Raw genomic sequence first — 25000 nt, 5'->3', positions numbered from 1 at the left:
TTATGAGTGTGTAAAAGCTGCGCTCTATAAGCTACATGATGAACCAACACTAACTTGAGGAAGAACCGCTGCTTCACTCCAGCTGGTGAAGATCTGCACAGACGGAGCTTCTTGGTTTATTGCTGGTTTTCACACCGGATCATTTAAGACAGATTTTTCATCCTAAAAATAAAGAGGAGACTTTTTCCTTTAGGACTTTTGACGAAATGGATGAGGTAAGTAACTGTATTAAACACATTGTGTGTATCACTAAAATCACTGTGTTTAGTTTAGTGAGGTGTTTAAGGTCCCATAAACTCCACTCAGATTATCTTAACTTTATAATGAACAGTACAGAGGGGGCAAATACTTTGTGTAAAACCATTTGTATGCTTACACAGAGCATGCTGGGTCACCTCTAATGTTATTGTCCTGTTTATTACAGACGGAAAAATTATTTTGCATCTATTAAATACGTGTGTGTGTGTGTGTGTGTGTGTGTGTGTGTGTGTGTGTGTGTGTGTGTGTGTGTGTGTGTGTGTGTGTGTGTGTGGTGACTCCAGATAAAAAGCAGTGTGTGTGTGTGTGTGGTGACTCCAGATAAGAAGCAGTGCGTGTGTGTGTGTGTGTTTGCGTGTGTGCACTGAAGGGGAGCTCAGTGTGTGTGTGTGTGTGTGTGTGTACTGAAGGGGAGCTCAGTGTGTGTGTGTACTGAGGGGGAGCTCATCTTTACACCACTAATTCATTATCAGCTCTGTTTTAACTCAGTTTATACAATTACATTTATTATGTATGTTATTTATTAAGTCACTCTGATTTCTACTATATTCTCTCTATCTCTCGATGGAACAGATCAACTGTACATTCACTCATCCGTCTCTCTCTCTCTCTCTCTCTCTCTCTCTCTCTCTCTCTCTCTCTCTCTCTCTCTCTCCAGGACAAAAACACTCACCGTACTGAAGCAGACTCCACACATTTCTACTTCAGGTTCGGTTTCTCTGCGATTACAAATAAACTCTAACTGTAACTACACATTAATATCAAAATTAATATGGAATTCATAAGACCCATCATTTACATCATATTTCACTGTTCACATTTTTAATCTCTCTCTCTCTTTCACTCTCTCTCTCTCTCTCTCTCTCTCTCTCTCTCTGTCTCTCTCTCTTGCGGTGCATGCTGGGAGGTTTTGGGTGTGTGAGTGGTCACAGGAGGTGCGAGCTATCGTGGGGTTTTTTTTTCTGGTTTTCTCTTCACTTTTATCGATAGAGTTAGTCTCTTTAAGTAAAGAGATAAGTTAAGTTAGTTTCCGGTTAAGTAAAGAGAACAGACAGTCAATTATAGTGTTTTTTTGTGTGTGTGTTAAATAGTGTAGATTAAAAGACAGGTAAGTTAGCCAGGTGTGTAGTAGCAGGGCGGGAGCGGGATGGCGTCCCTCACACAGAGGGTGGCGTCACCTGTCTCCCTCCGCCATGGCGTCAGGTGTATGCCGGCTAACGGCGTAAGTGTGGAGGACGTTTTACTGGCAATGGGGACGGAGGTCGGGAATGAGAATATTTTCGCTGCTTCCCGCATGAACAAAGCGGTCGTGGTGTTTCTGAGGGAGGAGAGTCAGGCGAGACACCTGACCAACACCGGCATTTTGGTAAGTGGCGAATTTGTTATTGTTTCACCGCTATATTACTGTTCGCGTTACCGTTACCCGATGAGGACATAGAACGGGAGCTAAAACGCTACGGAAAATTAGCCAGCAAGGTAAGGACAGTTTACCTGGGCTGTAAGACTGGGGGATTGAAGAACGACGTGTCTTTTAGGAGACAAGTTTTCATGTTCTTAAATCAACCGGAACTTAACGTGTCTTTCAGAGTGGTGTGTGAGGGCAGGTCGTTCATGCTGTACGCTAGCACAGGGCAGATGAAGTGCTTTGAGTACGGCGATGTTGGCCACAAGAAGTTAGTGTGTTCCCACAAGGCCCAGGCCTCTGAGGGGGCAGCTGGGCTGGGTAATGGGGAGGTAGCTGGACAGGGTAACGTGGGGGTAGCTGGACAGGGTAATGAGGGTGCAGCTGGACAGGGTAATGAGGGTGCAGCTGGACAGGGTAACGTGGGGGTAGCTGGACAGGGTAACGTGGGTGCAGCTGGACAGGGTAACGTAGGGGCAGCTGGACAGGGTAACGTAGGGGCAGCTGGACAGGGTAACGTGGGGGCAGCTGGACAGGGTAACGTGGGGGCAGCTGGACAGGGTAACGTGGGGGCAGCTGGACAGGGTAATGAGGGGACGAGTCAGCAGGGGATTGAGGAGGCAGGGGGGCAGGGTGGTGTGGTTGAACACATCACTGAGGAGGAAGCTGGACATAGCAATGAGGAGTCCAGGGTTATAAGTGTTGCAGTAAAGGAAGCTGAAGGTGTGCAGACCTCAGATACAGTGGAGTGGAGCTCAGGTTACTGAGAAACCATGTGATAACAGAGATGAGATCACAGTGAACCTGAATACTGAAATGGTGGAATCAGAGGAAAACTGTGGTGTGAGTGAATTAGTTGAAGTCGGTGGTAGTGGTGGAATAACCGACTTCAACTAATTCACTCACACCACAGTTTTCCTCTGTGAAGACACTGTTGATGCAGAAATGAGGGAGGAAGACACAATGTCTGAGATTTCTGATGTCAGATCACAGGCAACAGAAGACACTCTCTTGAAGACATTAATGATTTTCTGGACGTAACATTCGGCAAACTGGTTGAGGTGAAAGATTTTTTTCCAGATGTAGACAAATTCATAGCTTCAGCAGTGCTGTTACAAAAGACAGTGAGCCATGAAGTTCTGGATAAAAAGAAAAGGTTTAGACTGAAAAAGATGGTAATGAAACTAAGGAAAAACAAAGTAAAATAAAACGGTTAAATGGATAAATCACATCTGATGTCTTTTTCACTTTACTTTCTCTTTTCTGTCTCTATCCTTTTTTTCCTTTTTCCCATGGAGAGTTTTAAAGCAGGAACATTAAACATTAATGGGGGTAGAGACAGGAATAAATTAACAATGGTAAAGGAGTTTATAAGTATTAAAAAACTTAGTTATTTTTTTTTTTTACAAGAAACACACTGACACCGATAATCAAGTAGAATGGGGAACATGGTGGAAAGGGAATATTTCTATGAGTCATGGGACAAGAAACAGTGCTGGGGTTGCAATTTTATTTTTTGAACACATAAACAATGTTTTAGAGGTTAAGGAAATTATTAAGGGAAGATTGCTGTTAGCAAAAGTGGAACATAAAGGTACTGTTTTTGTTTTTATAAATGTTTATGCTCCTAATGTTGGCCGAGAGCGAATGTGGTTCTTTTTAGAACTTAAAAAGTTGGTCCAGAAATATGATGACAGTGTGTGTGTTATATTGGGAGGTGACTGGAACTGTACTACCGATTTTACTCTGGACAGAAATGGGGAAGAACCTCATAGTCAGTCAGGCATTCTTTTATCTAATATCATCAAAGGAACCCAAATGGTTGACATTTGGAGAAATAAGGTGTGAAGGCATGAAGGTGTAAGGCAGTACACGTGGCTTAAAGTGAATGATAACAGGGTCAGTGGAGCAAGGTTAGACAGGTTTTATTTAAAAAAGACCTGGAATAATAGAGTAATGAATGTTTCTATTGAACCCAATGGTTTTTCGGATCATCACATGGTTTTATTAGATATAAATATAAAGAAAACATTGAAAGCAAACTATTATTGGGTTTTTAGTGTTAAATTATTACAAGATGTTTCTTTTCATGAGATTTTTAACACTTTCTGGGATGGCTGGAAAATGAAGAAGGGCTCTTTTAAAAGTCTTAGCCAGAGATGGGATGTGGGGAAAGTCAACATAAAAATGCTGTGTCAGAACTATACGGCTTTCTCTACTACTATCCTGAAAGTAACAGTGCAGTCTCTACAAAGAGACATCGAACTTTCAGAAAAACGCATTATGGACCGCAATGACACCACACTGGGAGTTGGACTAACGAAAAAAAGACAAGAACTCAGCTCCCTGTTACAGCGAGATACTGCTCTATTAAAGACATGGATGCTCCCAGTACCTTCTTTTTTTAATCTGGAAAAAAAAAGTGTTCAGCAAAAGACAATGTGCCATCTTTGCCGCACGGATGGATCCATCACATCTGACCCAGCAGAAATGAGGAGACTGGCAAGAGACTTCTACAGCGAGTTGTACAGCGCTGTGATGCTGAATCTGCTGAGGACATACTCAAAGACTTGCCACAAATACAGCAAACACAAAAAGAGGAACTAGACAGGATCATCACCCTGCAGGAGCTCACAGAGGCAATGTCTCAACTATCTAAGGGATGGAATAGATGGATTACCTGTGGACTCTTATCAGCATTTCTGGTTTTTATTGGGGCAAGACTTACATGAGGTTTTAACAGAATGTATGCAGAGAAAATCACTGCTCCCAAAGAAAGGAGACTTGGGATTTTTAAAGAACTGGAGGCCAGTTTCTCTTTTGTGTGCCGATTATAAAATCTTCTCCAAGTGCTTAGCTAACAGACTGAAACTTGTTTTAGATTCAGTTATAAAACATGACCAAACGTATTGTATCCCAGAAAGGTCTATAATGGACAACCTTTTTTTTTTTTTTTACTAAGGGATAAAATTGATTTTAATCAGCTAAATAAGAGTACACTGGGAATCCTGTCAATAGATCAGGAAAAAGCCTTTGATCAGGTCGACCATGCGTACCTTTTTAACATATTGAAGCACTTTGGCTTTGGAGAAGGTTTTATATCATATGTCGAACTCCTGTACTCTGATGTATCTGTGCTGGTTAAAGCAGGGGGAGGTTTAAGTGCCCCAGTATCGGTGACTAGAGGTATTAGGCAGGGTTGTCCGCTTTCTGGACAATTATACAGCCTAGTCATTGAAACTTTACTATGTAGACTCAGAGCATCACTGAAAGAGACTTTAATACCAAAAGTGAATGGTTATTTTAAGGTGGTCTTAACAGCCTATGCAGATGACATTTCTGTTTTTATCACCGAGAAAAAAGACATCACAATTTTAAAAAAGACCATTGGGACATATGAAAAAGCTTCCTCTGCACGGGTCAACTGGTCAAAAAGTGAAGGTTTTATGTTAGGCAACTGGGAGCACAGAGAAGTTCCACAACTTCCAGGAGGGCTACAGTGGAGAAGGGATGGACTAAAAATACTGGGTGTTTTTTTTTAGGAAATGAACAATTCCAGAAAAAAAATTGGGAGGGGCTGCTGGAAAAGGTGTCTGCCCAATTGTCCACGTGGAAATGGCTACTACCACAATTGTCTTACAGAGGAAGAGTTCTGATAGTAAACAACCTGGCTGCCTCAACTCTGTGGCACAGGACTATTGTTATGGAACCACCTGAAGAACTGGTTGCTGACATGCAAAGAAGAATAGTGGACTTCTTTTGGAGTGGACAACACTGGCTGTGTGCTGCAGTAATTTACCTGCCATTACAATAAGGTGGGCAGGGGTTGGTAGACATGAGGAGCAGAATACTTGCCTTCTGGATACAAGCAGCGCAGAGACTCCTATACCACAAAGATGTGGTGTGGGAGAAAACTGCAAATGCCATACTGAGGAGAGTAGGTGGCCTCAAGCTAGATAAACACCTGTTCTTAATGAAGCTGGAGGAGCTGAGCTTATCCGAGCTGACACCTTATTACAGATCCGTGCTGCTTACATGGAAAACAGTAACAAGAATAGAAAGAGTCATGGACAATCTAGAGCAATGGGCTCCAGAAGAACCACTCTTCTTCAACTCTCTCATAACTTCGAGACTGCTGTCCTCCAGCATACGCAGGTGTTTACTGGACAACAACATCACAAAGCTGGGCCACCTACTAGATGAAGGAGACTGGATACCAGCGGAAGAGCTGAAAACAGTGACGGGGCTGAGATCTTCACGTCTAACAGCAAAACTGCAAGAGGAACTGTACAATTCACTGCCAAGCAGCTACAAAATGTACATTGGACAGAGACATGGGAATACTCATGACAGGAGGAACGACATGGAGTTTTCTGGACTGTACTGCTGACCTGCAGTGGAGGATTATTCACGGGGCAATAGCTACAGATGGACATTTGGCACACCTCAATCCAGCGGTAAAGGGGGAGTGTAGGTTCTGTGGGGTAAAAGAAGACCTAGAGCACTTGTTTTTAAGATGCCCAAGATTAAAAGGTCTATTTAAGCTACTCAAGAGCTGGTTTCAAAAATCGGATAAGGTTTTTATAGGAGGAGTGAAATACCGCTTCTCGAAAAGGAGAAAACTGGTTTTATTGAACTATCTGATGGGCACAGCTAAACTAGCCGTGTGGATAACACGAAAAAAAAAACAAGGGGTTACAACGAGCTACAGTTGATCCAGAGCTTCTCTGCAAGCGGCTAGTAGCAGCTAGGCTAAAAATCGAATTTGCTTACTACAAACTGACCAGTAATACAATGGGTTTTTATGAAACATGGTGTGTGAATGAGGTTTTATGTACGGTTCATGAGAACCAACTTGTTTTTAACCTCTGATTTTTCTTTAACCTTTTAGCGGTCACTTAAGGATTTTTTTTTTTAAAGCTAGTAAAATGTCTGTAGCTTTTTTGTTTTTACCCTTTGCCTATTTATTTATTTGTTTGTTTGTTTGTTTATATTTCTAAATAATTTTTCAATGATATACTAGGGAAGACCTATGATGAAAAATTATGAAGTACAGATGTATGTATCTGGCAAATAGTGAATAAAAGTATTGTTAAACCTCTCTCTCTCTCTCTCTCTCTCTCTACTCTTCTGTTTTCAGTAACGGGAACAATTCAAAGCAGGAGTGTGAGGATTTTGATCAGAATTTCTTGCATTTCAGTCTGCTGCCTGCTGTGAGTTCGTCTTCTTCCTTCCTCTGTGTTTGTATTTTGTGCTTAAACTGTAAAAAGTATTTGAATCTATGAGCGAGTTTTATTAAGAGTTTTTATAACAATATGTGGATTCTTATGATTATGATCATGTTTATTATACAGAACTTTAAGAGTTGACATTTCTAATAACTCTGTACACTTTGTGTGTGTGTGTGTGTGTGTGTGTGTGTGTGTGTGTGTATGCAGGTGTTAATTATACTACTGCTGTCATTCGTACAGCAGAGAAAGAAGATTTATGCCTTTGAGAAGAGATTTCTGTGTCTGAGCGGCCGATTTGGTTTAGTGGTGTGAGTTTAAAAAGAAGCTTCAGATTTATCAAACCTTAAACCCCGCCCCCTGCCACTCCCCCTGCCACCCACACCAATTCCCACTACAATACATAACATCACTGTTTAACAACCTCCATGTATCTCTGTGTGTGTGTGTGTGTGTTGTGATTGTTAGACCTGTGGACTTCACCAGCACTCAGGAGAATCGATGGTCCTACGCTTTTGCTTTTGGTGCCATCACTGGTCAAATGGTCAATCTGATCTTTGGGATCAGTGACCCGCTTCCTTTTACACTGCCTTCTTATCTCAAAGGTTTACGCACACTGCGACGCACACTGCGACGCACACTGCGACGCACACTGCGACGCACACTGCGACGCACACTACACTGTAACGCACACTGCGACACACACTGTGACACACACTGCGACACACACTGTGACACACACTACACTGTAACACACACTGCGACACACACTGTGACACACACTACACTGTAACACACACTGTGACACACACTACACTGTAACACTCACTGTGACACACACTACACTGTAACACTCACTGTGACACACACTACACTGTAACACACACTGTGACACACACTACACTGTAACACACACTGAAACACGCACTGTGACACACACTGTAACACACACTACACTGTAACACACACTGAAACACACACTGAAACACGCACTGTGACACACACTGTAACACACACTACACTGTAACACACACTACACTGTAACACACACTGAAACACTACACTGTGACGCACACTGTAACACACACTACACTGTAACACACACTGACATACACTGTAACAGACACTGTAACACACTGCGACACACTGCGACACACACTACACTGTAACACACACTGCGACACACTACACTGAAACGCACACTGTGACACACACTGTAACACACACTACACTGTGACACACACTGTAACACACACTACACTGTGACACACACTGTGACACACACTACACTGTGACACACACTGTAACACACACTACACTGTAACACACACTGTGACACACACTGTAACACACACTACACTGTGACACACACTGTAACACACACTACACTGTAACACACACTGTAACACACACTGTGACACACACTGTAACACACACTACACTGTGACACACACTGTAACACACTACACTGTGACACACACTGTGACACACACTGTAACACACACTGTAACACACACTACACTGTAACACACACTGTGACATACACTGTAACAAACACTAACACACACTACACTGCGACACACACTGCGAAACACACTGTGACGCACGTATTTTGTTACTGCTCGTTATATCAGTGTCACTCTGTTTGCTGTGTTTTTGTTAAATTCAGTGAAACAACTTCTTATGTTGTGATGCTTGATGTCCAGTTTGTAGAGCAGCTGGTGGTAATATTAGAAAGCAGACTAAAGGAAAAAACTGTGTCTGTGTGTTTCAGTGTTTGTGTATATGGCAGCTGCAATGAAGGTTGGCATGGCCTGCATGCCCTTATTCTGCTGCCTGTCAACACCACACAAATTGCTGGGAGGAGTCTTGGGCCTGCTGTTTTCACTCTTTTGGTACATGTGCGCACACACACATACACACACACACACACACACACACACACACACACATACACACACAAAAGTTCAGCTGGTCTGTGCATGCATGTCTGTCTTTCTGTATGTGTGTGTGTGTCTATGTGCGCATGTCTGGGCATGTGTGTCTGTGCATGTGTCAGCGTGGGTGTGCGTCGGTCTGTGTGTGTATGTGACTATATGTGTGTGTAACTGTGAGACTGTGTGTGTGTGTGTGTGTGTGTGTGTGTTCCCCCTGTAAAATGCTCCTCATTCTGTCAGAACAAAGCCATCTCTCAGTGTATGGATATAAAAAATGATGTAACTTTTACTTACAGAGTTGTGTGTGTGTGTGTTCCAGGTTCACTATGAGCATGTATGAGTTAGTCTGGTGCAGTGAATCAACAGCATCTAAAGGAGGTTTGAGAGATTACTTATTAGAACACGAGTGGGTGAGTGTGGCATCCTGTACAGGAAATTCTGCTAATCATAAATAAACATATGGAACACAGATGATTAAATCATGCTGATGACACTGAGACACTTTAAAGACACTGGGGTCTGACAGCAAGTGCCATGCGACACACTGTAGAACACATCTGGATGTAAATAAATATAAATTATATCAAAGGTGTGTGTGTGTGTGTGTGACTGCACAGTTGCTGGATCTCCCACCTTTACTGTGTCTGGGCTTCCTGGTGTGTCAGTTTAGGTACCAGACAGTGATGGACATTCTCAAACGTCTGAAGAAACACAACCAACAGGTTTCACACACAAGCGCACACACACACTTACATTTAGCAGACACCCTTATCCAGAGTGACTTACAACTGAGCGTTAAGGGCCTTGCTCAGGGGCCCAGCAGTGGCAGCTTGGTGGACCTGGGGTTCGAACCCATGACCTTCCGATCAGTAGCCCAACACCTTAACCACTGAGCTACCACATCCCACACGCATGCACACACGCACGCACATGCACACAACCCCTAACTAACCTTTACCAATTGAGAGTGTATTGATGCCTAGTTGAACATGATGTGTGTTCTAGGTTCTAGACATCATCATTTCTCTCTGTTTATTTCCTCTCTGGAAAAACCCAGAACACAGTGTTTGTGCAGCGCTGCACCTCCTTCAGCTCACTTCACTCAGTTCTCCTGTGTTTTTGGCTCCATGTGTTTATTTATCTAAAGTACTGAGGCTTAAAGAGATGATTTATCTCTATCTAACCACCTCAGAGAGTCTAGGCACTTCCTGCATTAGTAGGTCACATGACCATGATGTGTGTGTGTAGACTGGAACAGTTATGTGAGCTAGGAATTTCTAACTCACTTGTTTTGTGTGTGTGTGTGTGTGTGTGTGTGTGTGTGTGTGTGTGTGTGTGTGTGTGTGTGTGTGTGGTGGGGGATGTTTTGTGTTTTCAGCAGACAGAAGAAAATAAGGAGCAGTACAAGTACGTACAGAGATTACTGCAGCGTTTAGATGAAAGGTACAAAGACTAACATGCACGCAAGCACGCGCACACACACACACACACACACACACAGTGTAATCCTTGTTTTACTCTCCAGGTCTTTGCAGAAGAGCTGGTTTCAGAGGAAAGTGTATGAGTGGGATCCGTATTTTAAATTCCCAAACAGGATCATCGCCACCGTCGTGCTCTGCTTCCTCAGTTTGTACATGGTGTGTGTAAGTGTGTGTGTGTTATTTTATCAACTATGATCCAGAATTTTGAGTCTCAGTGTAGTGTACAGTGATCAGATTCTGGATATCACATCTCAGACTTCTCAAATGTGTGAGTGGTCTCTTCTAGCGTGACTCCGCCCCCACTGAAGGAGGTCTCTTACTGCTGATAACATTTGTGTGTATGGTGTGTGTATGTGCGTGTGTCTGTATGTATGTGTGTGTGTTTATATATGTATGTATGTATGTGTGTGTGTTTGTGTTGTGTGTGTTTGTGTTGTGTGTGTCTGTGTGTTGTGTGTTTGTATGTTGTGTTTGTGTGTTGTGTGTCTGTTGTGTGTCTGTGTGTGTGTGTGTGTCGTAGATGGTGCTGCTTGAGCTGGTGATTACTTCGTACGGTTTCGTCCTGTTGGACCACATGTGGGATGCATTATCTCATTTATTCACCAAATCAGATTTCATCACATCAGAATTCACCAAACACCTGAACTATTTTAAATGTAAGCTCTTGTTTTCTCTTTTAATTCATATATTTACTCTGAGATTTACGGTATGAAACACTGATGATGGTCAGAAATTTGTTTTCAGCTTCAGATTTTATTATTAAATTATGGCCTTCAGTTATTCAGGTCCCCAAACGTCTGGTTTGTGTTGAATAACATTTCAGGCTCCTGGTACGTCTCTTCAGCCTGCGCCATCTTTTCCTCTGTCGTTCACATTAGCCGTGTGTTGGTGTGTTACAGGTACAAACCAACAAATCTCTCAGAACATCCATGATACAAGCACCGCACTCAGGACATAATATTCACAGGAATAAAAATAAGATTCTGTTTTACATTCATTCAATTTGATTTAAAGTCCTTTCTCACCTGTGGACACTGAAACACTCGAGCGGCTTGTTGTTGTCCTGAGAGTTTGGACATTTGTTATGATCTCCATGTGTGTAATTTAAAATTTTAAGCCATATCAATGTCAGTACAGTATGTTACATTTGATTGACAGGAAGCAGATCAAATCTTTGTGGGCCGGACAAAAAATATACTTACCCAGGAAGTACAGACCGAGTCCTACGTCTAGTCTGGTGAGTGTTTTCTTTTCTATAAATGCCCAGCGACAGCGTGGGGGGTGGGGCACTTTTTAATACTTTGCTGATACACACCTGATAGCTGTGTGGTAGCTTATGTCACGTATTCAGTCTCATCAATAACATGGTTTATTTTAAACACTGACTTGCGCAGCACTTCCTGATGTACAATCAGACATCTGTAAATTTATCCTGCTTTCTCAACAAAAGTGAAATATTTTCCCCCCATTAAATTTGGAATATTTACCTCCGTGAATAAATGACTCCCGGTTGTTGTTCCTTTCATTGGCTGCATGGCTGGTGTCATGGCAGGTTACAGTACATCAGGAGAGGAACACATTCTCAAACACTCCTAAATAAACTCTGTGTCAGTGTGTGTGTGTGTGTGTGTAGACTGACGTTTTTTTATGGCTCCTACAGGGCGGCCTGCTGAAGTACCCCAGCTACCAGATCGCCTTCACTCTGTGGGGTGAATGAAGTTTCTCAGAATCTCAACTGAGATCTGCATGAATTTGTGTGTTTTGTTTTAAAGAAGTCGTTGTTGATGTTGTTGTTTTCAGGTTATCTGATCGTGCACTTGGCCTTGTTCGTGGGTATCTTGGTGTTTGTGTACACGGTTATATCTCCGATCTGGACGAACGGCTTCCAGCACTGGCTGACCGACCTGATCATCGTCCTGTACGTCATGGTCTGGAGTCGTGTAGTGGAACAGCAGGACATCGTTACTGCTCTCTCTCATTAACACTATGCCTGAACACCACTGAACATTACACTAACACCACACCCAGGGACGGAGTTCATGTCTAATCACTCGGATTAAACATGAACATAAATCTCAAAAAAATTACACAAGTCAAGGCATTTTATTATTATTAACAGTTTATGTTGTAATTGATGCTCTTAGAAAAGAAGGAGAACTTCAGACATTCTGCTAGAGGACATTTTTATAACTGTGTGTATGTGTCTTTGTGTGTGTGTGTTATAAACCCAGGGCGAATTTCTTTGTGCTGCTGGCTGTGATGGGGCTCCAGCGCATGTTCATCCACTTGTTTTTCCTGCAAGATAAAAACTCTCCTATGGATAAAGACAAACCTTTAGCACTCAATAACAGGTAACATCAACAATACAAACAAATATTTTAAAGTATTTCTTTACCCTACGCTTCCTGTTGGCTTGGAATAATCCAGTGGCTCATCCTGACCTACTGTACAAGTGGTTTACCAGATGGATGAGTTCATCTAAGGCTGCTGGTCGTTTACTATTTCCTATTTCGTTTTATTTCTCTGTTTCTGTGTGATTTCAAGGAAGTGTTGATTAAATGTGAAGATTTTCCCACTAGACTTAAATTCCTGCCTGGAATTCATCACTTCCTGTTCCTGATACACACACACACACACATGTATATATATATATATATATATATAGCTGTATAGGAAAGTGTGTGTGTGAGGGAGTGGGTGGGTGTGGGTGTGGGTGTGTGTTTTCTCTATAAAACACCAAGTAAAGTGTTGGATATAAATCAGCTGCTCTGTGTAGTTTAGTCTGATTTCCAGCTGTTAGTGTTATGATTCTTTAAACCATAAAATTTGACCCAGCATAAAGTCTTAGCTGTTTCCTGAAGGCTGTGATGATCTTCTGCACTGACAAGTGGGTTAATAATCTGTCTGTCTGTCCTCCACAGGAAGGTCTTCCACAACGTGAACTACTTCCTTTTCTTCTTTAATGTGATCCTGGGTGTGATGAGCTGCATGATGCGCTTCATGAAAAGCTCAGCCGTGGGGCTGATGCTGCTGCCGTGTATCGAGCGAGCCATAATGCCGCAGGGCTTCGAGAGGCTGGACAAGTGTACGGCGAGTCTTCACTGGCTTCAGATCTGTCCACTGTCTCTTTAGATTTGTAGTTAAACCCCAATGTTACTGCAGCTCTGAACGTGTGGAGCTTTACTGTGGATGTTCCTGCTTTGCTTTCCTCAGGTTACTGTACCTGGGTGGGGATGATCATAACAGATCATCATCACAGTAATCCAGTTCTGCTGTGTTTCTGTCACCTGCTGCTGCGGCGTGTCCGAGTGGACGAGAACTTATGCTTCAGATCAGGTAGTTGTGTGTGTTGGTGTCCTACTGCACCTCCTCGTACCCCTGACCTGCACCTCTGTGTACAGTCTCATACCTGATGGATGCTCTGATTGGTTACTGCACACGTTTTTACTTCTGCTTTCCAGAGCATGCTGTGAGAGAGCAAGCTCGAACCCGCTGGTTCCTCATGTACACGCTGGTGAGGAACCCGAAACTCATCCTGATGAGAACGCGAGCGGAGCAGAGCAAAACGGACACGGAGTTTGCCTTCGCATGGGCTGTCGCTAACACGCCGTAGTCGCAGTGCAGCGCGTCACACAGAGAAATCGCTCAGAATCATCAGCAGGAAGCTTCAGCAGTCAGGAAGACTTCAGGAGTTTTTTTTTATAAATGAGTGTGTCAATAGTTTTATATAAATCAGTAGTGTAGTGTACAGCAGTTTGTTTGTGTGTGTGTGTGTGTGTTAACGGCCTGTAACTTCCTGATGTGTCTCCACCTTCTGAGACTCCTGGATCTGATACTTTTATATTTGATATTGTTCTTGATCATTATGTCATTGTTTGTAGAATTGTTGTGTAATTGTGTGGTTGTTGTATTTGTGTTGAAGTTCAGATTTGTTTGGCAGAATTAACATGGAACTAATGCTGATCATAAGGACGGAAGAATAAAATAAATAAATAATAAATATCTGGAATGTCCTCGTCTAACAGAAATCAGTGCTGAGGATTAGAGGAGGGCGTCACTGGAACCTCCATCATCAGCTGAAGAAACATTTCCTCTTCTCTTAAAATAATTTTCAGATGAACAGCGTGTCAGTGTGTCTGGGATTGTGACATAAACCGCACTGCGCAACTCCATAATGTCATAACGCAACATTGAGTACACACACAGCACACAAACACACACGTAGTTCACGCTCACACACTACACACATGCACAGTAAACACACACAAAACTCACAGTACACACACTCACAAGATAAGAAAACGAGAGTTAGAAAGCTTTCTGTGTTCAGGCCTCGACACACGTGAACGCATCTCTCTGTCTCTCTCTCTGGTTATCTGTCTGTCTTCTCTATCTGTCTCTCTTGCTATCTTTCTCTCTCTATCTGTCTGTTCTCCACATGAGGGTCTGAGATGCTTCATCTTCTTCCTTAGCGTATTCTTGGGTGTGGTGAGTTGTGTGATCAGATGAACACTGAACATGTCGTGAAGGGCTGGAGATGCTCTCAGGTCTGCTGAGATTCTGTTGAGTTTTAGGTCTGAGTGAACATTGTGCTGGTGTGGTGTTGAGGACCACCAAACCCCAGCACATGGAGTCACACTGAGGAACCATTCTAAACCAGCAGTAATAGCAGCTCAGACTGGGAGGAGATTTCTGTCTGTAAAAGGGTTATACTGTATAACGACTGAAAAAAATGCGCATTTGTGTGTTTTCTTTTGTTCTCATTTTAAACATATCTTCAGATTTATGCTTCTTTCTTTTCTGAACAAACAAATCAAATCCTCTACACTTCCGTTTTTCCTCTGTTCATTTTTTCTTCTGTTTTTTTTTTTAATTTCAGTTATGATTTACCGCTAAACTAAACTGTTTTCATCAGTTTCCTGTAGGCGGGGTTAACACACACATAGAGACCGCGCGCGCGTGCGGTTAGAGAGAGATTGTTGTGAAGTTGTTATGTTCGTGAAGAACCCTGTAACAGATCAGTGATGGGTCTCTGTAACAGCACCGAGGGGAACGAGCTCGACTTGGTGAGTGTGAAGTGTTTAACTGCAGAATGTTGGGTGTTTCTTTCTTGTGTCTTTGTGTAGAGACAGTAGAGGAATGCAGAGCAGTGTGTGAGAGGTGTTTTTATTCGGATGTGTAGGTATGTCAGAAGAGAAGAACACAATACACACACACACACACACAGGAAACTCACTTTTTAGTCGGTGAAGTTTCTCAAACACACGAACTCGTGTTTATTTATCTATCTATTTATTTATTTATTTGTCGGCGTGTGTGCACGTCACCTTTCAGACAGTCCTGTACAGTTTTAGATGGTAGCTGATCTGTGCTCCTGATTTCGGGAAACAGATCATATGAAAGTTAATTGAAATTTGTTGCTATGGAAGCCTGTGAAGATTAAAGCTCGTATACTGGAAAGTTCGTGTCCATGAACCCAGGGTTCGGTAGGAGCCGATACATGATTCTTATGAAGGACACGGGGATACACACACACACACATACATATACATACACACATATACACACATACACAGAGAATGTGAGGGTGTGTTAATGTAGAGCTATTGCATCTGCATACAGTCATCTCTAGCGGTAGAAAAATGAACTTGCAGGTAAACTGGAATTACATCATGATCATCAGGAAAGTGATTTAGTGTCTCTCTCTCTCTCTCTCTCTCTCTCTCTCTCTGGAGGGAATGATTGTGTTGTCAATATATTCATAATGTGATAAAACAGTCTCTAGAAACGTTTATTTCACTACCCTGGACTCTGGCACGTGATCCACATGGAGGGAAGTGTGTTGTGTTTTTAGTTAATGAGTCTGAGGATGTTGTTTGAGTAGATCTTCATCTCTCATCTCTTCATCTCTCCCTCCTGAACCAGGATGACTTATTAAGCCCCAGGTGAGTGTCCACTGATATCACCGTCAGCTCCACCTATGACTGATGACTCCAAACCAATCACTCAACTGAACAAGTTTAAGATTTTTTTTATTCCTGTAACACTTTTGGACTGATTTTACTCTCACAGATAAATTCACACATTATTTAAAAATGACATTAGACTCTAACAAAGTTAAAGTTTTCTGTCTACATTTCAACTCTCTTCACTTTTTCAGGAATGAAACTGATTCATTGTATTGCAAAAACTTTGGAAACCTCTTTGTGCCACTGAGTATGTTGCCTTCTGTGAGTCACACCTTCATCTTGTTTCATTTGTTTTAATGATGTATGTGTTCTGTGTTTGGCTCCAACTGTCTGTGTGCTGAGCTCAGGTGAGGTTTCTAACCTGTGTGTGTGTGTGTGTGTGTGTAGGTGTTTATTCTACTCCTGCTGTCGTTTGTAGAGCACAGGAAGGAGCTGTGTGAGTGTGAGAGAAGATTTCCATTTCTGAGTGGGAGGTTCAGCTTTGTGGTGTACGTTTGTGTATTTATTCTTTTATTTTTGTGTAAATCTGAATGAGCAGGATTAACATAACTCTTTATAACTCTTCACAACTCTTTATAAATCAACTCTGAAGCCTTCATAACTCAACTCTTCCTAACTCTATAACTCTTCATAAATCTTCATAACTCTCTATAAAACTCTATAACTCTTCATAACTCTTCATAAATCTCTATAACTCTTCATAAACCTCTATAACTCTTCACAACTCTTAATAACTCAACTCTTCATAACTCTCTATAAGTTCATAACTCTTCATAAATCTTTGTAACTCTCTATAACTCTTCACAACTCTTAATAACTCTTCATAAATCTCTATAACTCTTCACAACTCTTAATAACTTCACAACTTTTAATAACTCTTCATAACTCAACTCTTCAAATCTATTCATAACTCTCATAACTCAACTCTTCACAACTCTTCACAACTCTCCATAACTCTCTATAACTCTTCACAACTCTTAATAAATCTTCAAATCTCTTCACAACTCTCCATATCTCTCTATAACTCTTCATAACACTTTATAACTCTTCACAACTTTTCATAACTCTCATAACTTTGTACAGTAAAATCCTGACCACACCCCTTTTTTAAAGCCTCTGTGTCTCAGACACTGCTGAAGTTTCACACAGTGTTAATTTTGAATGTGTTGGTTCATTAACACTGTACCTGCAGACCCGTGGACTTCACAGGAAAGATGCAGAACCGATGGTCTTATGGTTTTGCCTTCGGAGCCGTGACACCGTTTATGATCAAACTGATGTTAATTACCACCAACACGCTGAATTTTCCATCTTACTTAGCGGGTACACTACACCGATATTAACACTACACTGATATTAACACTACACCGATATTAACACTATACTGATATTAACGTGTGTGTGTGTTTCAGTATTGCAGCTAGTGATCACTGCCCTGATGGTCAGCATTGCCTGCATGCCGTTATTCGCCTGTCTGTCCACCCCACACCGGCTGCTTGGAGGCATCCTGGGGCTGCTCTATTCTACCTCCTGGTACTTTTAAACTCTTTGGTGTTAATCATATTGTGTGATACTTTGATTGTGTGTGCTGTCTGTTGAGGTGTTGTGACAGTGTAGTTGTGTTCATGTGTCCTGCGGTAAGGAGTAAAGACACTGTCTCAGTGCTGATGATCAGAATCTCATCCAGCTTTGATTACAGAGGAAGTGGAGGTCTGGGTGGAGCAGGACATGGGCTATAGCAGAAGAGCGACAGTGTTGTTTAGCAACAAACAAAACATTCATGATCACTTGTGTGTGTGTGCGCTGTCAGGTTGATTGCACTGCTGTGGAAACTGATCTTGTGTGGAGAACCTCTATACAATGATCTTCAAATAAATCGGTTAAATTGGGTGAGTGAAGGTTTTTCAGCTTGTGTGATGTTATGATTTAACCCTGAACTCTTCCTGAGCTGAACGTGTTCCTGTGTGTGCAGTTACACAACATCCCACAGTTACTGTGCATGGTGTTCCTGGTGTGTCGCTTTTGTTCTATCATCAAGAAGGGTATGAAGAACCGCATAAGGAATTACATGCAGGTGACACACACAAACACGCACACACACATGCATACACAAATGCACACACACAGCTGTTTAACTGCTGTTCAGGAAATAACAATCAGAAATATCTGTGCTAGATTGCTGTGTGTGTGTGTGTGTGTGTGTGTGTGTGTGTGTGTGTGTGTGTATGTGTGTGTGTGTGTGTGTGATTCTGCAGGAGGAGGTGGAGAAGCACGAGTACAAACATGTACAGCGTTTACTGAGAAGACCCACTGAATTGTATGTACATAACACACACACACACACACACACACACACACACACTGTAATCCTTGTTTTACTCTTCAGGTCTGTGCAGAAGAGCTGGTTTCAGAGGAAAGTGTATGAGTGGGATCCGTATTTTAAATTCCCAAACAGGATCATCGCCACCGTCGTGCTCTGCTTCCTCAGTTTGTACATGGTGTGTGTATGTGTGTGTCCTGTGGTAATTGTAGCAGCATGCTATTGACATGCTATTGCTTTTCTTGCAGCAGCACACACAAAATTAATACAAAGTTAGGTTTAAACCAGGAAGTCTAATTGGAAAAAAACTAGAGTCAATTTTGTAACACAAAATAATACTTTACACTGACACTTAAACAGCAGACGGACAAAATAATTGTCATTGTACTGTCTCATGCGGTCTCATTCTGTCCTGTGCTGTCTCGAATTGTCTCATTCTGTCCTGTGCTGTCTCTTACTGTACTGTGCTGTCTCGAATTGTCTAATTCTGTCCTGTGCTGTCTCATACTGGCTCATTCTGTCCTGTGCTGTCTCGTATTGTCTCATTCTGTCCTGTGCTGTCTCATACAGTCTCATTCTGTCTTGCGCTGTCACGTATTGTCTCATTCTGTCCTGTGCTGGTTCTTTTTTTTTTCTCATTCTGTCCTGTGCTGTCTCATACAGTCTCATTCTGTCTTGCGCTGTCTCGTATTGTCTCATTCTGTTGTGCGCTGTCTCGTATTGTCTCATTCTGTCCTGTGCTGACTCGTATTGTCTCATTCTGTCTCGTATTGTCTCATTCTGTCCTGTGCTGTCTTGTATTGTCTCATTCTGTCCTGTGCTGTCTCATACAGTCTCATTCTGTCTTGCGCTGTCTCGTATTGTCTAATCTGGCCTGTGCTGGTTCTTTTTTTTTTTCTCATTCTGTCCTGTGCTGTCTCATACAGTCTCATGCAGTCATACAGATGCTGTCCTGCGCTGTCTCGTATTGTCTCATTCTGTCCTGTGCTGTCTCGTATTGTCTCATTCTGTCCTGTGCTGTCTCGTATTGTATAATTCTGTCCTGTGCTGACTCGTATTGTCTCATTCTGTCCTGTGCTGTCTTGTATTGTCTCATTCTGTCCTGTGCTGTCTCGTATTGTCTCATTCTGTCCTGTGATGTCTCGTATTGTCTCATTCTGTCCTGTGCTGTTTCGTATGTGTTTTCATAATTTGTAAATCTACTGGTCTGCAGTTAATAAAGAGTATGTATTGTCTGAGGATAGCTCACTCTAGCAGCAGAAAGACATTGATGATGATGATGATGATGATGCTTTTGTGTGTACTTTCTGCAGGATGTGAGAGTGTATATCTCTGTTTCTTTTGCAGATAGTAACAACAGAGCAGATGTATTCTTGGAATTGGACCCAAAAAATATATTCATTTTTTGAATGTTTCATTCAAACATCCACCCTTAAAACACACCTAAACTATTTCATATGTAAGCCTCTCTCTGTCTCTGTCTCTCTCTCACTCACTCCCTCTCCCTCTCTCTCTCTCTCTCTCTCTCTCTTGGTCTTTCTCTCACTCACTGTCTCTCTCTTTCTCTCTTTTTTTATCTCTCTCTCTGTCTGTCTATCTCTCTCTTTCTCTTTATATTTCTCTCTCTCACACACTCCCTTTCTCTCCTCCTCCTCCTCTTATATGTGCACACTATTTCAGATAGACAGACTCAGGGGTTTGTTGATTATTGATGAATTAATGTGGGTTTGATTTTAGACACCTGGTACATCTCAGCAGCTTGTGCCACGGTCTCTTCCCTCGCTCACATTAGCCAGGTGTTGGTGTATTACAGGTATGTCAGATCATGAGCTGTTACTGTGACACAAATGTACTGTGGACTTTATTATAAATCAGAAAGCACCAAATTAGCAGCACACGTACACTTCCTATAAAAGTTTCATCAAAGCTCTATATATATATTGCTGTTATGGGAAAAATCATCTAAACATGGTTTCATTCCCTGCAGCTTCTACAGACATGATGTTTAGTACTGACTGCATTATAACATAACCTTTATGAACACTAATGAACCCTAATGAACTCCATTCATTCTTTTATCTGTTCATTCCACTGACAGGAAGCACATCCGATCACTGCGAGCTGGAGAAAAAAAATACTTGCCGAAGAAGTACAGACTGAACTCTGTGTATGGAGTGGTGAGTGTGTTTCTGTCCTCATGTGCCATAGGACAAAATGGGTAGGAATAAACAGGGCGTGTTCAGGGAGGAGGGTTGAACAGGGTGTGTTTACGGTATTATATCATCAGCTCAAAGCACGCATGTCGTCCCCGTGCGTGTCGTCCCCGTGCGTGTCGTCCCCGTGCATGTCGTCCCCGAGTTCAGTTCTGACTGTACAACCTTCACATGTTACACATCACAGTTCACACATCCAGGACCAAGGCTGGAACCAGATCTCAAGAGCTTCAGGGTTCAGTGGAGTGGAGCTCACAGTCTCTCTCACACACACACACACACACACACACACTCTTCACATGGCTGTGGGGTAAAAATAGAAGTGTTCACCATCTTGAATCCAAACCCTTGAATCATGTGTGGGAGGAGCTTATTCATTGTGTTCAAATGTTTAAAAACTAAGTAAACTTTTTTTATGTACAAATTGTAATTGCTAATTTAATCAGAATTCTGATCATGTTCCCGCCTCCAGATGGGCTTTTTAAAGTATCCTGGTTATCAGATCGCCTTCTCCATGTGGGGTGAGTGTGTTACCTTATGGTAGTTATGCTAACAAGAAAAATTGTGCTAAAGTTCATGATGAGCAGTAAAGTGTAGTGCTAAACTTGCAGGTTATGTGATCGTGCACGTGGCCATGTTCACCATTGGCCTGATGTTTGTTTACCTGGTTATATCACCGATCCGTGAAGAAGGTTTTCTCAAATGGCTGAATAGTTTGGCCATGAGTCTGTAAGTCCTGAGCCATCACACCTCAGGGACCGACTGCGTTTATCCACAGCTGTGTGTAGAATATTAACTGATCCCAGCTTTGTGTTTAATAAACTCAGGGCGAATTTCTTCACCTTGATCGCTCTGATGGGGCTGCAGCGCATAATGTGCCAAATATTCTTCCTGCAAGACAAAGTTTCACCTACAGATAAAGACAAGCCGCTAGCACTCAAGAACAGGTAACAGGAAGCTCGCTATAAACGCTCGCTGGATACCTCACTCACACACGATGCTGAGGTTTTCCTCACCACCATTACCTCAGGCTCACACATAAGAGATAAATAAAGCCGCTTTGAGACGATGTCTCTTTTTAAAAACACTATAGAAATAAAACTGAGTTAAATCTGAATCTTCTGGTTGTTCAGTCGGTGACGTCCATCTTGTGTGGTGTACTGTAGTTATTTACTTCCCCACATTCAGATATTCAAATCTTTCAGTTTATGGATGTGTTTGTTTCACTTCTGTCTGTTTCTTCACCCTCTTCATTCCCTCTCCTCAGGAGGGCCTTCCACAACTTCAATTACTTCTTCTTCTTCTTCAACATGATCTTGGGTGTGATGAACTGCTTGTTGCGGGTCATTAAAAGCGCCGCTGTGGGGCTGATGTTGGTGTCTCGCATCGAGCGGACCATAATGCCTGAGGGCTTCGAGACACTGGACTCGAGTAAGACTGAAGTTTTTCCTTCTTAAACTCATGACATCTCTACACACACTTTACTAAAAGAAAACCAGCTTTTGTTCATTCTTGTGTTCATTCGGTTCCTCACCCTCAGGTTACTGTATGTGGGTGGGAATGATTGTAGCAGATCACTATCACACAAATCCAGTCCTGGTGTGTTTCTGCCACCTGCTGCTCAAACACACCTCAGAGGGTATCAAGGATCAAGGCTACTCACGGTTAAACAGAGGTAACAGCACAGATGAGTGTTTATCTAGACATGAACCCAGACTCAAGAGCTTCCAGTCATGTCCTGTTCTCTTCTGTTCTCCAGAGCCGCTAGAGAAGAACCGAGTTTGCATTCGCTGGCAGCTCGTCTACACACTACTGAGGAACCCAAAACTCATTCTGCTGAGGAAGAATCACAAACAAAATAACTTCAAAGACGGTGAACTGGCCTTTGCCTGGGCCATCTCCAATACAGCGTAAAAAAAAATACCATAAACATTTTATACAAGCAAGAAAAACATTGTTTACTGACTGGATTATTTCAAAAATAGATCTAAATACATTTACCTTCAGAATATTATCTTCATGCACACGTGAGTATTGAGTATACAGTTACTCAAGGTTCAGGTTTGTTTTATTGTTCAAGACGATTATTTTATTACTGTTTTTGTATTCATACTGTTAGGGTTTTTTTATATAGCATGTTTTTTTATTCTATCTTTTTTACTGTAACAAAAACCTGTGCTTTCCCTCCAGCAGTCAGAAAGACAACAGTGTTGTTCGATAGATTTCGTGTTTTTATACATGTTCTAGTGCAAGATTTCTCAACACTCCAAGCATCAGAAAAAAAAATTTTGTGCTGAATAAAAAAAAAGATGTTAGTCATGTGTTTATGTACGAATATATTATTGTACAAATAAATGTTTGCTTTTCTCCATCACAAAGCCTGTGGTCACTTTAACCAGCTAGCGGTAGACTTCGGTCGTGAAGTTAGCAGAACCATTTTCGTGAGCTAGCAATAGCCTTCAAAAAGTAATTCAAAGGAGTTCGAAAATCTACCTTTTTGTATTTGGCAGTAGTTAGTTGATAAATCATTAATTAATTTGTTAATCAATAGATTGTCATGTGCACTGTTACTGAATAAAGGTACAACATAATAAATTCGGAAATGGATCAACTGAACAGATTTTTGGCTGAGAACGTATTACAATAGGTGACTATCGTGTGTAGTGTGCACTGCAGGAAGAGTGTGTATTTAACATGTAATACACACACTAAGCAGTGTTTCACATTGCAGTATGAAACCAATTCCTCCAGTTTATCTTCCCAGATTACATACGCAGGGTTTTTAATGATTTACAGGTGAGATCTCTTATCTTAGGGCTACTGAGTAAAATACACATACACACTTAACACCAAGGCTACATTCCTTTATAAGGCTCATTAGATAACACACTTCCTCTCAGCTTTTAACTGAATTTGAATCACAGCATCTCAGAGTTGTATTATTTTATTATTATTTTACTTTATTAGACTGAATGCCATTAAACAGATGATGAGACTTGAAAAATGACCCAGAATGCAATGCAATATGTCTCATTTTCATTTCAAATACTTTCAGTTACCTTCAGATATAAACATTACTGATACTGTACATAGCCAATGCTTTTCATTTTGAGTTCAACATTAGAGTGTGCGTTAGAGTGTATAGAGTGTAAATAAAGTGTATGTAGTGTAAATAAAGTGTGTACAGAGTTTGTATAGAGTGTGCATGGAGTGTGTATGGTGTGTGCATAGGGTGTTTATGGAGTGTGTATGGAGTATGCATTGACTGTGTATAGTGTGTGTATAGAGTGTGTATGAAATGTGAACAGGGTGTTTATGGAGTGTGTATGGAGTGTGTACAGAATGTGTATAGGGTGTGTATAGAGTGTGCATTAATAAAAAGAATAAAAGTGTGTCTCACACACCTCTGTGGTTTACTTTGGTATAAAAGGCCCGGGTCTAAAGTACACACAGTCATGTGATCAGACGTTGACGCTGGTGTTTGGAGAAAAAGTTTTGGGTGAATAATGAAGGAGAAATTCACATGAATGAAGTGAAAATTAGTGCTGTTTAGTCCTGTGTTCATCTGTGGTAGGATTTCTCACACCAGACCAGCAGCATGTGAGTAACTTCAGCTTTTCATTTCAGTTACTAGATTTCTGAAGATACATGAAGAGGAAAGTGAACCAGCGTGCAGTCTGATTCAGCGAGTGTCTGTGGGGTTTAATCTTTGTCCTGCTATAGAGAACAGTGGGATGTTTTGCAGGAGATATGAAACTTAGAGGAACAACCTGAAGAACCCTTAACGATGGAACAGATCAACTGTACATTCACTCATCCCTCTCTCTCTCTCTCTCTCTCTCTCTCTCTCTCTCTCTCTCTCTCTCTCTCTCTCTCTCTCTCTCTCTCTCTCTCTATCTCTCAGGGCAAGTAAATGTATTCAGATGGATCTCTTCCTCCATGTGTCTCTTGCTCCCTCTGTGAGTTGTTCTAATCCCTCTGAGATGATTTCATTATAAAAGGTCGTTGACCTCCAGAATCATCTGGCTTCAGGTTCATGTGGCTTCTGTATGAAGTCACAGAGTTACTACTAAAAGAATACTAATAACTGCTCCTCATAACCCTACTGCTAATAATGTGTGTGTGTGTGTGTGTGTGTGTGTGTGTGTGTAATAATCAGTTGTGTATTGTAGCACTGCTGTCATTCCTGCAG

The 25000-nt window shown here is 41.7% G+C and overlaps 3 protein-coding genes across 11 annotated transcripts in view; all 3 read left to right on the top strand.

Annotated features, from left to right (window-relative positions):
- Positions 1-14315, top strand: part of LOC113635355 (stimulated by retinoic acid gene 6 protein-like) — a 14392-nt gene extending 77 nt beyond the window's left edge. The window contains exons 1-19 of one of the 5 annotated variants that reach the window (XM_027134691.2): positions 1-215; positions 917-966; positions 6801-6873; positions 7099-7199; positions 7357-7493; positions 8663-8783; positions 9145-9235; positions 9443-9547; positions 10207-10268; positions 10351-10468; positions 10827-10962; positions 11130-11205; positions 11465-11543; positions 11967-12015; positions 12107-12224; positions 12538-12657; positions 13228-13391; positions 13520-13642; positions 13768-14315. The exon at positions 1-215 is cut by the window's left edge and continues 77 nt beyond it. In XM_027134691.2, coding sequence (XP_026990492.1) covers positions 207-215; positions 917-966; positions 6801-6873; positions 7099-7199; positions 7357-7493; positions 8663-8783; positions 9145-9235; positions 9443-9547; positions 10207-10268; positions 10351-10468; positions 10827-10962; positions 11130-11205; positions 11465-11543; positions 11967-12015; positions 12107-12224; positions 12538-12657; positions 13228-13391; positions 13520-13642; positions 13768-13919 — 1884 coding nt within the window. In that variant the 5' untranslated portion in view covers positions 1-206 and the 3' untranslated portion in view covers positions 13920-14315. Of the gene's footprint in view, positions 216-916; positions 967-1162; positions 1625-6800; positions 6874-7098; positions 7200-7356; positions 7494-8662; positions 8784-9144; positions 9236-9442; positions 9548-10203; positions 10269-10350; positions 10469-10826; positions 10963-11129; positions 11206-11464; positions 11544-11966; positions 12016-12106; positions 12225-12537; positions 12658-13227; positions 13392-13519; positions 13643-13767 lie in introns of those variants that run through there. The other 4 variants (XM_027134690.2, XM_027134692.2, XM_027134693.2 and 1 more) reach the window with 4 other exon arrangements.
- A 292-nt stretch (positions 14316-14607) lies between these two features.
- On the top strand, positions 14608-24686 carry LOC113635354 (stimulated by retinoic acid gene 6 protein-like). 5 transcript variants are annotated; one of them, XR_007143622.1, is made up of 19 exons: positions 14608-15372; positions 16232-16251; positions 16467-16536; positions 16663-16763; positions 17468-17598; positions 17688-17808; positions 18086-18164; positions 18248-18349; positions 18531-18773; positions 19943-20054; positions 20333-20408; positions 20694-20772; positions 21281-21329; positions 21420-21537; positions 21636-21755; positions 22076-22239; positions 22349-22483; positions 22568-22835; positions 24436-24686. XR_007143622.1 is itself a non-coding variant. In XM_027134686.2 (19 exons), the coding sequence occupies exons 2-19, from the start codon at positions 15331-15333 to the stop codon at positions 22720-22722; spliced, it is 1917 nt and encodes a 638-aa protein (XP_026990487.1). In that variant the 5' UTR covers positions 14608-14794; positions 15222-15330; the 3' UTR covers positions 22723-23182. The 5 variants fall into 5 exon arrangements, 4 of the variants coding, with proteins under 4 accessions (XP_026990487.1, XP_026990489.1, XP_026990488.1 ...); XM_027134686.2 differs by lacking the exon at positions 24436-24686 and having other exon boundaries at positions 14608-14794; positions 15222-15372; positions 22568-23182; XM_027134688.2 differs by lacking the exon at positions 24436-24686 and having other exon boundaries at positions 18531-18592; positions 18662-18773; positions 22568-23182.
- stra6l (STRA6-like) overlaps positions 24251-25000 on the top strand; it is an 8478-nt gene continuing 7728 nt past the window's right edge. The window contains exons 1-3 of the mRNA XM_047816842.1: positions 24251-24408; positions 24713-24767; positions 24968-25000. The exon at positions 24968-25000 is cut by the window's right edge and continues 68 nt beyond it. Of these exons, the coding sequence (XP_047672798.1) occupies positions 24407-24408; positions 24713-24767; positions 24968-25000 (90 nt within the window). The 5' untranslated portion in view covers positions 24251-24406. The remainder of the gene's footprint in view (positions 24409-24712; positions 24768-24967) is intronic.

This window comes from Tachysurus fulvidraco, chromosome 7, assembly GCF_022655615.1.
Source record: "Tachysurus fulvidraco isolate hzauxx_2018 chromosome 7, HZAU_PFXX_2.0, whole genome shotgun sequence".
Taxonomy (NCBI): domain Eukaryota; kingdom Metazoa; phylum Chordata; class Actinopteri; order Siluriformes; family Bagridae; genus Tachysurus; species Tachysurus fulvidraco.
Note: the sequence above shows the minus strand (reverse complement) of the source record. Positions and strands in the feature narration are given on the sequence as shown.